At 41.7% G+C, this 14,792-nt stretch overlaps 1 protein-coding gene across 1 annotated transcript; it reads right to left on the bottom strand.

Moving 5' to 3' along the window:
• Positions 1–1,550: 1,550 nt before the first annotated feature.
• On the bottom strand, positions 1,551–9,707 carry LOC117514292 (cytochrome P450 4F5-like). Its single transcript, XM_034174712.1, is given in 13 exon segments — positions 1,551–1,654; positions 1,657–1,664; positions 1,735–1,783; positions 1,786–1,816; positions 1,903–1,967; positions 2,379–2,512; positions 2,713–2,842; positions 2,970–3,005; positions 3,008–3,035; positions 3,769–3,892; positions 7,998–8,144; positions 8,241–8,362; positions 9,499–9,707. Coding segments are annotated over 13 exon segments (1,155 nt in total). The 5' UTR covers positions 9,676–9,707.
• Positions 9,708–14,792: the final 5,085 nt, after the last annotated feature.

Here is a 14,792-nt window from a genome sequence, read left to right as displayed (position 1 = left end):
AACAGAAAGTAATCAAATGACCCTGACAAAAGTTTACATACCCTGGTGATTTTGGCCTGATGCACACAAGTTAACACAAACGGGTTGAATGGCTACAAAAGGTAACCATTCTCACCTGTGATCTGTTTGCTTGTAATCAGTGTGTGTGTATAAAGGTCAGTAAGTTCTGGGCTCCTGACAGACCCTTGCATCTTTTATCCAGTGCTGCACTGACGTTTCTGGTTTCTGAGTCATGGGGAAAGCAAAATGAATTGTCAAAGGATCTGTGGGAAAAGGTAATTGAACTGAATAAACAGGGAAAGTTATATAAAAGGATATCCAGTGACCTAAGAATGCCAATCAGCAGTGTTCAACTCTAATCAAGAAGTGGAAAATGATGGTAAACCAAACCATGTTAGGTAGACCAACAAAGGTTCAGTAACAACTGCCAGAAAAATTGTTCAGTATGCAAAGAAAATCCACAAATAACCTCAGCTGAAATGCAGGACTCTGAAAAAAAAGTGGTGTGGCTGTTTTCAAGATGCACAATAAGGATGCACTTGAAGAAAAATGGGCTGCATGGTTGAGTCACCAGAAGGAAAGCATTAGTACGCAAATGCCACAAAGTATCCTGCTTATAATACACCAAACAGCACAGAGAACAATGTAATTTGGAGTGATGAGGCCCAAAACCTTTTGGCCACTACCATAAGCATTACTTTTGGAGAGGAGTCAACAAGGCCTATGATGAAAGGTACACCATTTCTACTGTGAAACACGGCAGTGGATCAATGATGTTTTGGGGATGTGTGAGCTACAAAGGCACCGGAAACGTGGTCAAAATTGATGGCAGAATGAATGCAGCATGTTATAAAAACTCATGAGCTGTGCATGGGATGTACTTGGATGTTCCAACATGACAACGATCCAAACACAAGGCCAAGTCGACCTGTCACTGGCTACAGCAGAATAAAATGAAGGTTCTGAGTGGCCATCTCAGTCTCCTGACCTCAATTTAATTGAACCACTCTGGAGAGATCTCAAATGTGCAGTTCATAGAAGACAGCCTAGGAATTTACAGGAACTGGATGCTTTTTGCCAGAAGAATAGACAGCTTTACCACCAGAGAAAATAAGAGTCCCGTCCACTAACTACCACAACAAACTCCAAGCTGTCATCGATGTTAAAAGGGTAATACATGGTATTAAGAACCAGGGTATGTAAACTTTTGATCATGGTTATTTGGTCAGTTTCTCTTGTCATTATGATTAAAAGAGTAAACACAGTTGTTGAGAATAAATGGCTTCACACAACCACTAACCATGAGTGAAAAAAGATTTGTGTTATCTTCATATTCTATGAAAAATGGCAAAAAAAAAAAAAAAATCTAAAATTCCACCAGGGTATGTGAACTTATGCGCACAACTGCAACTGGTAACAGTGAATGTGAGAGAGGTTTGCTGGATCATTCATCTTGCTCATTCTCCGTTCTGGGTGTGATCAGAGTGCCAGCTGCAGCCACACCTGCCCCCCTCAGCACGAAGGACGAGTTGGGGGAGAAGCGAATGCCCTCAGAGGTGGTACCCAGTTTGGGGTCCAAGCCTGGGGTTAGATGGAACCTGAGCAGAGTCAATGCCACAACCAACACGCAGCTCTGCCAGGGCAAATTTCTGACGATACAGTTCCTGTGAACAGAGACATGCACTGTCTAAATCATGCTAGGTCATCTTGAATGTCTTGTACTTGTGACAGTACCTGGGTCCTGAGGAAAAGGGGATGAAGGCATGAGAATCCCGCCCCGCCATGTGGTGGGTTCGAAACGCAGAGGATCAAACTCCTAAATGAAAGTAAAGAAATTAAATTCAAATTTGACAAATTTCTGCAACAGTGAAAAGGGAAGTGAGCTGATTTTTTACATCTTACATGTGGGTTTGTCCAGACAGTGCCATTGTGGTGTGTTCCATAAATACTGACCAAACAGATCACTCCTAGGGAGGGGAAAAGAAAGTTAAGATAATCTTAGCTTCACATCTAGATCACATAACTGACTGTAAACCTTGACACCCCGGGTACTGCTGGAATGATTTTGTGTCAAATAAACGGTTACTGAGGAACACTCAGATTTGAAGGAACGTTGGCTCTGACATTATGGCCATGTGGCTCATTTCTCTGTTCATGAACCAGTGTACAGGTACATCAGTGTTGATGATCCCTTCCACTTTTAAAGGCAACAGGGATTCTGACATATCACCTGGATACTTGCGCAGCACCAGCGCATGGTTCCAGACCTGATCTGACCTGACTATAAGGTCATCAGTTACTTTATCTCATACAATGTGACACCAAATAACGTAATTATTTGCCAACACTGCAATGATTAAAAGCTACAAGTTTCTTACCCTTTGGCACTGTCCGATTCTTTGGCAGTTCCATGTCCTGGGTGTACTTCCTGGTGACAGCCAGCACTGGAGAGTGCAGTCTGAGAGCCTCTCTGATGCACATGGTGGTGAACGGCAGACCAGACAGATCCTCCCTTTACACAACCAAGTGAAATTATGCATGCGTATATTCTTAATATCTGCCCCACGAAAACAAAATTTCTACCATTGCTCTTCCAAAGAAATGGGGCAACGATGAAAGAGCAGCTGGCAGCAATCTCAGAATCAGTATTCAATATCTGTGGAGACCATGAGGAAACAATAACTGTTAGCTAATGTTTCTGAGTTTTCTGACCACTCCATGTTCTGTCGATCTCTTCCTCTCATTAAATCCATCACCTCCTGTCGACACTTTTCTTGATAGTGGGGGTGGTGTGCTAAATTGTAGAGTGTCCAGCAAATTGCACTTGCTGTGGTCTCATGACCTGAAGGGAAAGCAGGGCAGCTTTATTTTAATCATCCAGATTCAAGTATGTGATTTCATGACAACTTGTTTTAAATGTGAGTATTTCTGCCAAACGCAGTGTGCTATGCAGTCCAGAACCCTCTCACCCGCAAACATGAAGGTGTTGGCCTCTGCTTGTATCCCTCATCTGTTAGTCCTCGCCCAGCTTCATCCTGAAAACAGTGTTCCTCAGTCATACTGAATTACACGCCTGCATCTGCCTTGAAACGTCCCTCAGCCTTAATGTTTTAGTTATTTCCAAGTATGAAGTATGACAGCAGAACATCCCCAGGAAAACTTTACATAGGTTTTAGGGCAAGCAGGGCTTGGTCACTCTTACACTTATGATCGTGATGACAGCTGGAACACTTTCATTATACTTTACACATCAGCCTCTGCCTGAAAATTGGTGCTATAGCCACAGAAAATAACGTACCGTGGATACTTTCCACAACGTTCAGGATATACAATGTATGGGGTTCTACATGATAGGATTCTTTATGCAGAGATGCTAGGAGAGAGATGAAGTAGTTGTTGGATAAATAAATAAATAATGCCTGTATAGGCTGGGTATAAACACCACACAGCATGTTGTACTACATCCCTTCATGGAAGAACGTTTTAGGGCCACTTGGCACGAAAAGGTGGAAATATATTTTGCTTTTGACATTCCCAAACTATCTGCACTGGACATGAGCAGTGAGTGGATCAGGGTTTTTAAACACCCGCACCCACCTGACCTATCATGAGCACCAGTTCACACGCCCGACATGGAACAACATGTAAGATCTGATTAATGACCCAAATATGACCTGACCCACAAAAACAACACCAAAAACACCCCCCCCCCAAAAAACAAAACAAAAAAAAAAACAATATGGAGTTTGTTCTCCTGCTTTTGCTGACCTTTGACAACAGTAAAATGTCCACAAAGTCTTTCTTCTTCTGAGGTGTTGTGGTGAAATCATGTTGTATTTCTTTCTGTTGGCTGATCAGGGCTCGGCGCTGCTCAAGAACATCCTGAGTGAACCTGCAGAGTGTAATAAGCAATGTACAACAGAATGAAATAGAATGGTACTTTAGGCAGATTGCAGCACGTGTAATTATATGAGTGTTATGAGGACCTGTGGGGCAGCACGGAGGTTTAGTAATTAGCACTTTTGTTTCACAGCAGGAAGGTCCCAGGTTTGCTTCCAACCTGGTCCTTTCTGTGTGGCGTTGCATGTTTCTCCAGGCTCTGGCTTCCTTCTGCGTCTCCTACTTCCAAAGACGTGGATTAGGGGATTGGAAACTTTAAATTGACTGTAGATGTGCTGTGTTTGTCTGTCTGTACACAGCAAAATCACCAGTGTTAAATTAACACTGACAGTGTCTATATGGGTCCACACTGGATCAGTGAGGAATATAAAGACACTGAGACTATCAGTGTTAGTTTTACACTGGTGATTTTGCTTTGTATATGTCAGTTTTGGGATAGACTGGCAGCCTGTCCAGGGTGTACCTCATCTCCTTGTCTTGTGACCACTGGAATCGGCTCCAGCTCCCCCATTAACCCTTAATTAGAATAAGCGTGTTCCGAAAATGAATGAATGATTTATTTTTATTTTATTATTCAAAACTGTAAGTTGTGCTTGGCAAGAGAAATTGCTGTCCTTTCTTCCGTCCATCAGTATGGCAAAATCTTCCATATCATAAAACTCAAGAACTATAAAACTCTCAAAATTAAAATTTTTATACAATACTGGGAGGTCAAAGCTATGCAGCCGGTCTGCTCTGTGTCAGCCTGATCCCGTCAGATCTCAGAAGCTAAGCATAGTAGGATCTGGTTAGTACTTGGATGGGAGACCTCTTTGGAACACCAGCAGCTGTGTATGTTTCTCCAGGTACAACTGGAGTTGCGTCAGGAAGGGCATCTGGTGTAAAACTTGTGCCAATTCCCAATGCGGATCAGGCTGTATCCGCTGTGGCGACCCCAAACAAAAACCGGGAGCAGCCGAATGAACAACAACTGGGAGGTCAAAGCTCTGCCTGCCTAAAAATCATGTATTTCTGACATTTATGAATGTCTTTTTTTTACTGAATTCTGGGTTCCAATTAGGCAATGCAACAGATGCCCTGAAATGCTCACTTCAATCACTAGATGGTGACAAAAGCTGCTCAAATGTGTGGTAATGTCTCAACTGTTTATTCATTTGAGAAGTTAACTTTTGGTGAAAATAAGATAGGCTGACATCTTAAAATCAACTAACATTTGTGTCCCTTGCCCTTATTTATGGGCAATTTAGTTATTTTTTATATTCATTTATTTTATTTTCCTCCAATATGTTTGTTAGTAAGATTGTTCCACAAAAGTAAATGAAATCTTACTAATGTCTGCCGACTGTCTATTTAGCCCCTCCTCCCTCAGTACCATCCAAAGGTTCAAACTTTCCTTCAATACCCATCATGTCCCACAGGGTGGTGAGAGGGTATTTAGATCTCAGTGCTCACTTTCCCTCATACTTTAAGTATAGGCCTGTTGTTTACTACAGAGAGCATGGAAACCAGGATGTAAACTGTTGATATATTACGGCTTAGGCTGTTAAATGGACTACATTTATATAGCGCTTTTCCATCTGCATCAGACACTTAAAGCGCTTTACAATTATGCCTCACATTCACCCCGATGTCAGGGTGCTGCCATACAAGGCACTCACTACACACCGGAGCAATAGGTGATTAAGACCCTTGCCCAAGGGCCCTTAGTGATTTTCCAGTCAGGCGGGGATTTTAAACCAAGGATCTTCTGGTCTCCAGCCCAACACCTTAACTACTACAAGGTAAGCAAACCAATTACCTGGAGCCCCAACCTGGCCTGGGGCCCCCCGACAATGACTGGTTTTGAATTTTATACAAGGACAAACTGTGTGAGCGCCACTGTACATTCTGTGACAGCCAATGTAGGAAAGTGTAGCAACACTGTTATTGGAATCCCCCTCAAGGGGGCCCCTCCCACAGTAGCCAACCACGTGAGGTGTCTCAACTCAACAGGTGAGGTGTAAAGTCCGGCATAGAGAGAAATGCGCATGTGCAGCTCAGTTGCGCGGTGGAGTTCATCTCGGCGGGTTCTAGTTCATTTCAACAAGGCTTGGGACAACGGCAAAATATAAAACCTCAGCAATCATGAAGCAGCGTTATCTGTCAAGAAGCCAGGAAGAAAGAAGGAAGAAAAAAAAAGCCAGGACAGTGGTAAGTGATAATTTACACTGGATAAATTAGGCCTACATGTCAACAAACTATAATGTTTATGTTAGTTACCTGCCTGGCTGTGTTATATTAACAATGTTGCATCTTCATTATACAAATAATGAATGCTTATGAGTTCAATGGTACAAATATTTCATGTTCCATTCAACGAAGCGAAGCCAAAGCCAGTGAAGCCGAATTAAATATTTGTTCCATTGAAAGAATGAAAAAACATTCATTATTTGTTTTATATAGTGGCTACAATAGATCCTTGTCATTTGATATTCATAAACAACAGAAAAGGGACGTACATTTTGGTTTTCGTCACTGGTGCTTTGGTGTCAACAGTTCAACACAAACTTTAAATAGAAGTTCAAAATTGTTCCCAGTCCAACTTGGAAAAACAGTTACAGTAGATAGTTCAAAAATAATTCTGATGGTGAAGTCCATCACGCCGTGCACTGACTTTGTGTACTTCCAAAAAAAAAAAAGACTTCAGTCCGCCGAAAAATCACGTCAGAAATGAGTCCAGCTCTTCATCCTAACAGCTCTTCATGCCTCCAGAAGGCTTACAGTGTCATGTATTAGAAGAACAGCACTGTCAATTAGCTCTTTCAAATCAAACTCCGCCATGTTTATCTAAATGCCGCCCCCACTATTGTGTGTGTGGGCGGGGTTCATAGCGTACAATGGTACAAAACATATGGAACCAAATTTGCATGGTAAATGGAACCAAATTGCACACTCAATGCAACACAACACAAATGGGATGAATAATCCATGTCACGTGACATACAAAGCACCAATCAAAAGGTAATTTACTGAACCACGCTCAGACAAGTTCATTGGTCTCACATCACCCTCTGCTGGACTCTTATGAGCATAACACCCAAATACTCATATGTTGACCTACCTACAAAAATATCTACGATACCACATCTCCTCCCCCTGAAGTTAACAACTTATATCTATTCACATTTAACTGTATTCAATTGACTATAGGTTGAAGAGGATTTGCAAATCATTGTATTCTGTTTTTATTCACATTTCACACAAGCTCCAAACTTCATTGGAATTGGGGTTGTACATTGGATAAATTAGGCCAACGTGTCAACAAAATATAAAGTTTATGTTAGCTACCTGTCTGGCTGTGTTATATTAACAGTATTGCATCTTCATAAATGATTAATGTTCACTCCTGAACTGAGTTTCCCAAAAAGTAATCTACTGAATTTCCTTGGTCTCACATTGCCCACAATAATATCAACGATACCACATCTCCTGCCCTGAAGTTAACAACTTATATCTACTCACATTTAAATTTTACTTTTGTTAATAACTTATTTGTATTAACATTTTAAAGTATATCTGATTTATTTACTGTGCACATTTTGTGAAGTAATTTGGATTTTCTAGTTACTACACAATTTGCACTGTCTTTATATGTTGGTTATTATGGGATGGTGGTGGGGTTTTTGCAAATGCTCTATTGCAATGCCAAAGAAATATTTTATTGATATAAAGTGTGACCTTAAATGGTGTGTCTATGCTTTGGTTCATGTAGGCTTTGGGCAGACAGGGTGGTGAGGCGTAGGGGGGCCTCCAAGTCCATTTTGCTTGGGGACTCCAAATGCCTTGAAACTTCCCTGAATATCAGCATCCGAATAGCACCACGGGATGGTGTAGTGCATGTTTAAACCTCAAGGTTCTGTAGCATTATAGACACTGTCTCCATGATGATACTGTGCAATCACTGACACTGAAGTGATTTGTCTGAAATTTCATTATTACGACACAAACATGCATTTGCACTGTTTATTGTCCAGTTAGTGAGTGAAGTGAAAAGGTAGCCACTAATGATTTTTCACAACGTGGCATTAAAAACTGTAGAGCCTGTGTATATACTATACCTGTGTACAATATTAATGGCTTTTTTGAAACGTTGGCCCTGTTTAGTTCTCCAATAAATCCAGTCCCAGTGGTGTAAAAGCTTTTGGCGACGATCTAAGATCAGGTCACTCAGCTCCATAACGGCTGACACATATTCACTAGTGGACCTAAAGAGAAAGAAAAAGACCTTTAAAAAAATTGAATTGAAGTGCAAAAGAGATGGTGTCTTTCTGTGGGACTTAGTAGACACGTTATGTTCTCACTCCTGGCAGTTACTGTTGTAACTGAAGGCACATTTCAGCAAACTGTCCAGTGTCATCAGGGTGACGTGATGGAACATTTCTATGTTGGTTCTTCCTCCTGCCAACAGGTGACGCCACTTGTCCTTAAACACATAGACAAAAGTGAGGGAAAAAATTCTGTTGAGAGTGAGAAATTAAAGGTAAGTCCATCAGTTCTGATGTAGATTTTACTCTGACCACAGACAATATTACATTTACATTTACTCGTGTAGTTGACACTTTTATCCATAGTAGCTCATGGGTAGGGAACAAGCAATCAAGCTCAAGTAAAGTAAAGACACCCTGACTTTGACAGCAACTTGTAACTTGTTACACCCACCATACAGAGTTATGACTGAGAATATGGACTGAAATGCCTTGTGTGTAGGGACGACAATGCCAGAAAGTGTTCTTGCGAGGAACATAGGAGATGAGAAGAAGATGGAGCCTGTATGATTGAGTTCAAGCAGTTCAGTGAAAACCCGTTAGCCACTCTGTCAGCATCATCAGTCACTTGCCAAGTAGAAGCCAGTAGAGGTCATAGAGCAGTAGGATAAATTCTGGCCTTTTAGACTGATTTAATACCAGATGCAGCGCTGCATTCTGAACCATCTGTAAGAGTTTCACTGCACATGCCTGGAGTCCCACTAGAGGGCATTCAGTAGTTGAGATGTGATATAACCATGGCCTGCACCAAGAGCTGGGTAGCACACTGAGTGAGGTTGTGAGGTTGCTGATTTTGTGCATGGGTGCGTGCATGCATGTGTATTGCAAAGAGCACAGCAGCATGACCAAGAAATTGATGCGGCATGGTTGGAGAGGAATAGCTGGTCATCAGTAATAGCCCCCAGGTTTCTCACAACCTTGGTAAGGGGTGAATGATGAGCTGATTTTTATCTTAATATTGTGCTGGGCTGATTTTCCTTTTCAGGATGACCAATAGATCAGCCTTGGCAAGAACAATGGGTAAAGCTGGGTATCATCTGCATAGCAGTGATACGAAAATCTATGTGAACGTATAACCAGACCCAAAGTGAGGGTTCACAAGGGTACACACAGTTGTTGAAAAAGTCAAAACATTACAATGTCCCTCTTCAGATCCACAGCCGTGTTCTGGACTATGAAGAAGGACTCTTTGAGGCTGCTGTGGTTGGACATTATTGATGGATTTCTTGGATTATACTATAATTCCATTGTTTGTTGAGTTGTGCCTTTGCTGGCACAGATGGCTGTATCTTACATGCATGGTGTTAGTCGAGGTGTTAAACCTGGTAACATAGCCCTTCAGTATGTCAAAGTGGAAAGCTGGAGTTAGCAGGCGTCTTCTGCGGGACCATTCCTCTCCACTGGCTAGCAATAAACTCTGTCCTAGTGCATCAGAGAGAGAGAGAGACTCCACAAAGTAATTGTAATACATTAAAACTTATAAATAGCTTTTCAATCTCAAAGTGAAAACACATCAGTACAATATTACGTCTGCCAAGGACGTAATGAATCATCTGCGTTTATTTGTCTGTCTGTCCATTAGTAGGATTAAGTCAAAACTACTACATGGATTTTGACAAAATTTTCACCACAGATAGATATTAGGCCATGGAAGAACCCATTAAAGTTTAGAGTTGATTCGGATCCAGATTCTGGATCAAGTTTCACTTTATATAGGCTTTGATGGATTACTGTTAGCAAGATTTCATCAGAACTACTGCATGGATTTTGACAAAAATTTTAACACAGATAGATATTAGGCCATGGAAGACTGCATTAAATTTTGGAGGTGATCTGGATCTGGATCCGGATCCGGATCAAGTTTAACTTTATATAGTATTTGAAGGATTACATCAAAACTACTTCATGGATTCTCACCAAATTTTCACCATGGATAGATATTAGGCCAGGGGTGGGCCATCATGTGTCATGAAGGGCCGAGATACTGCAGATTTTCCTTACAACTAATCACCTCAGCAGGTGATTTAATTAATGATCACTTGTCTCAGCAGGTGATTTCATTGACGATCAGGTGTTTATGTTCAGGGGAGAAGCTCATCAGCAATCCACCTGCTGAGGTGATTGGTTGCAAGGAAAACCTGCAGTGCCTCGGCCCTCGCTGCCCACCCCTGTATTAGGCCATGGAAGACTCCATTAAATTTACAGGTGATCTGGATACAGATCCGGATTCTGGATCAAGTTTCATTTTATATAGTCTTTCAAGAATTACATCAAAACTACTTCACAGATTCTCACCAAATTCGCACCACACATAGATATTAGGGCATGGAAGACTCAATTAAATTTTGGAGGTGATCCGGGTCCTCAGGGACATCAGAAATATCTGCATCTGCCCTGAATAGTGACAACCAGGATTCATCCATGAAGAAAACACCTCTCCAATGTGCCAGACGCTATTGAATTGATTGATTGATGGATCGCTTTGATCGTCAGTAATGACCACACCTCTTCTCCTCTATTCAGATGTATTTGGGAGCCACTCTGAAGTTTCAGACAGTGGAATCTTTCAGGCGTTTTGTTAATCTGGATATCTATTTGGTTCCAAACACCAGCTGCCCTTCAAGGCCGCTGAGATAAAATCCTCCCCCCGAGGAACACTCCTGATGCCTCGCTCCTCGTCTTACCCCGCCTCTCTTGTCTTCCCTCTTCCAGTCCTGTGATGTTGACTGTGGGACCTTGGACTCTGGTGGACTGATTCAGGACTGGGAACCCCCCCCAGGATGGACAGATAAGGCCTGTTGATGGCGCCAAGGGCGGCCTCCGGGCTGTGTGTCTGAACACTGGACACATTCAAGTCTCGCCTGTCGTCTGTTGTCTGCTGTGATTGTTTACTGTTTTTCTGTGACTGTTTTCTGTGCTTATGGGGTTTTTTTTGCTTCAGTGGTGCTGTGTGTGTTCAACACAGCAGCAATGGAGGTTTTTTATTTCCAATACTTTCCTTGTGTGTGCTTTTATGTGTGTTTATGTACCCGACCGGCTTATGTGTGGTGTTGTTTGTTAAGTGTGTCATGAAGCCGGTCAAGGTTTGCTCAGCCCTGCTCGTGACTCAGGGCAGGGACATACATCTAGAGCTGGGTCCCCGGGCGCCATAAAGGTGACCTCTGCTCCTAACTGGCAATTAGGATGGGTTAAATGCAGTAAACACATTTCATTGTGCAGGGAACATGTTCCTATTTGCATATGACAATAAACTCCTTTGAATCCTTTGAATGTGACCATTAGCCCACTCAAGTCGGTTTTGCCCACTCAAGTCAGTCAGGTCGAGACCCCGATGAGGACGATGAGCATGCAGCTTCTGAGTCAGGTTTCTGACAATTTGTGCAGAAATTCTTTATTCTGCAAACACATTGTTGCACCAGCTGTCCAGGTGGCTGGTCTCAGATGATCTTGGAGGGGAACATGCTGGATGTGGATGTCCTGGGCTGGTGTGGTTACACGTGGATTGGTGGTGGTGAGGCCGGTTGGATGTACTGCCAAATTTTCTGAAACAGTTTTGGAGATGGCTTATGGTAGAACATGAACATTCAATTCACAGGCAACAGCACTGGTGGACATTCCTTGCAGTCAGCATGCCAATTGCACGCTCCCTCAAAACTTGCGACATCTGTGGCATTGTGCTGAGTGGCTTTTTATTGTGGCCAACACAGAAAATGTTTTAGATCTTTGAATTCATCTCAAATAGGTAGCTGACATTTTTCAAGGGTGGTAATAAATTGTGCAAAGTTTCTATAATGAGTTGGAATGGCGTGTGAGTCCAGAATGTCTTTAGAACTTTAGGCCGCAACAGTTTTTAGAAGAAGACATTTTTCAAGGGTGGTAATAAATTGTGCAAAGTTTCTATAATGAGTTGGAATGGCGTGTGAGTCCAGAATGTCTTTAGAACTTTAGACCGCAACAGTTTTTAGAAGAAGACATTTTTCAAGGGTGGTAATAAATTGTGCAAAGTTTCTATAATGAGTTGGAATGGCGTGTGAGTCCAGAATGTCTTTAGAACTTTAGACCGCAACAGTTTTTAGAAGAAGACATTTTTCAAGGGTGGTAATAAATTGTGCAAAGTTTCTATAATGAGTTGGAATGGCGTGTGAGTCCAGAATGTCTTTAGAACTTTAGACCATAACAGTTTTTAGAAGAAGAACTCAGCCCTTTTATTTCCTGTAAATTACCTAATTTTTCAATGTTATTTACTGTCGTAAAGTATTTATATATTGTTTAGGTTTTTGTTATCATGTAAACACTATTATTATCATTGTTATTTTTATTATTACTATTATTATTATTTTATTTTTAATGGATCAGAATGGAAATAAGTGTTTCACTTTCTTGTGTCATCCATGCAATTTACATATTTACAATTACTTTATGTACTTACATTGAACTTATTAAATGAAATCACACACTTCATGGCTTTTTTTCTTTTTACACACACACAAAACAAAAAACAGAACCAAATATATAACAACAACAACACCCCAGCTCAAAATCAAAAATACCAACTCAATATAAAAAAAGAAAAAAAAAAAAAAAGAAAGAGATACAATTTAAAAAAGAATCATGGGCATTCCACTATTCATAAAATGACCTTTGTACATCACAGAAAAAAAAAACAAATAGCTGCCAAATCCAGACCAACATACCGCAAATAAGGGTCCCATATTTTATAGAACGCATCTTCCCTATTATGTAGCTTACTCGTTAGGAAGTCCAATGAAATAATTCAAGAACAGTCCGCTGCCACTGTGTTCTTGATGGGGCTTTGTCTATAATCCAGTTTGAGAGGACACATTTCCTAGCACAGAAAGTAAGCACCATGTAAAGTTGTCTTTCACATTTCTTCTTAATGTTATTATTTGTCATTCCCAGCAACATATATAATGGGTTACATTCAGTAATAGAAAGGATCTTGTCCAATTCACCTTTTATACTATACCAAAATTGTTGTATTTTCCTACAGGACCAAAGACAGTGAGTGAGGTTACCCACCTCTGTTTTACACTTAGGGCAGAGCAGAGAAAGGTCTGAATTAAATCTGTGACGCTGAGAAGGAGATATATGTGTTGTGTGTGGCCGCCAGAAGAGGAGGTACTGCTGGCCCACCACCAGAGGGCGCCCTGCCTGAAGTGCGGGCTTCAGGCACGAGAGGGCGCAGTTGCAGCACAGGAGCAGCCAGGGTGACAGCTGTCAGCATCACCTGCAACAGCTGTTACCACTCATCTGATCAGCAGGGGTATATCAGCAGGACGACGTCTCCACCTCTTTGCCGAGATATCGTTCTACCTGGAAGGTAACGTACTCAGCTAACTGTGTGACAGTAAACCTTCTTGTGACTTTGTGCGTTGTAACAGACTTCTTTTCCAACGAGAGGTGGAGGTAGTTTTCCCTGCCGTGCGGATTGCTGGGTGCAAACGCGCCCTCGTTTAATTGTCTCTTTGTTCCTCGCCAGTACCAGGTCCGACACGCGGAGGCAGTGGCCACCTGGGAATTCGGGACTTGGCGGCTCCAGTATTCCCGGGATCTGGTGGCGGAGGAAATCGTGTGGTTCCGGTTCTACTTTGGACGGACGTCTCCTATCTTCGAGCCTGCCCACACGACACCTTTTGTGATTTGGCTTTTTGTCCATTATTATAATCTGTTGTATTTGTTGTGCCCATTCACAACAGTAAAGTGTTGTTATTTGACTTTCTCCATTGTCCGTTCATTTGCGCCCCCTGTTGTGGGTCCGTGTACCGACACTTTCCCAACAATATGAACACGATGCAAAATCTTAAGTTGCATTGCTTTTACCCTATTACAAACACTCAAAGACCCAGCGTTCTCCCAAGTTTCATTCCAGGCCTCGTCACTGATCACCAAAGCTAGCTCCTTCTCCCATGTCCCCTTCAAATGAGTCAAATCTGAGCCTTCATATTCTCTTAATAAACCATAGCAAGTCTTAATAGAGCTTTTAAGTTTAGGCTGAAATAGCTGTTTTTCACAATCAGTGACAGTTTGGTTGGTAAGTATAGTTGTGTTCTTTAAGATATAATCTCTCACTTGCAGGTACTGAAAAAAGTCACGTCTGTGAATTCCATATTTATTTACTAACTGGTCGAAGGACATTAGGTTTGATCCATCCATCAAATCAGAAAGGGTAGAGATACCTTTTTCTGCCCACACAGGAAAACCAGAGTCAAAGTCCCAGGCCGGAAAAGGGGATTGCCACATAACGGAGTGAAGAGAGATGTTAAGTGAGACCTACCCTCCATCTTTTGAATTATTTGCCAAGCTCTGACAGTACATAAAGTGAGAGGGTTACTACAGAATATTTTAGAATTTTACCTTTTTTCAGGAATAGTAAATTTTTCAGAGGGAGGTTGGACATGGAACTTTCTATATCAAGCCAGAGAGAAAGGTTCTTCCACCCAGTCCGCCGCTACACACATATGGGCACTGAGCTGATACTTTCTTATGTCTGGGAGATCAAGCCCCCCTTTGAAGATGAGAGGCATAACGTAGATATTTTAAGGCGAGGCTTTCTCCCGCCCATATAAA

The sequence above is a fragment of the Thalassophryne amazonica genome, chromosome 1, assembly GCF_902500255.1.
Source record: "Thalassophryne amazonica chromosome 1, fThaAma1.1, whole genome shotgun sequence".
Classification (NCBI taxonomy): domain Eukaryota; kingdom Metazoa; phylum Chordata; class Actinopteri; order Batrachoidiformes; family Batrachoididae; genus Thalassophryne; species Thalassophryne amazonica.
This window is presented reverse-complemented; position numbering and strand designations above follow the sequence as displayed.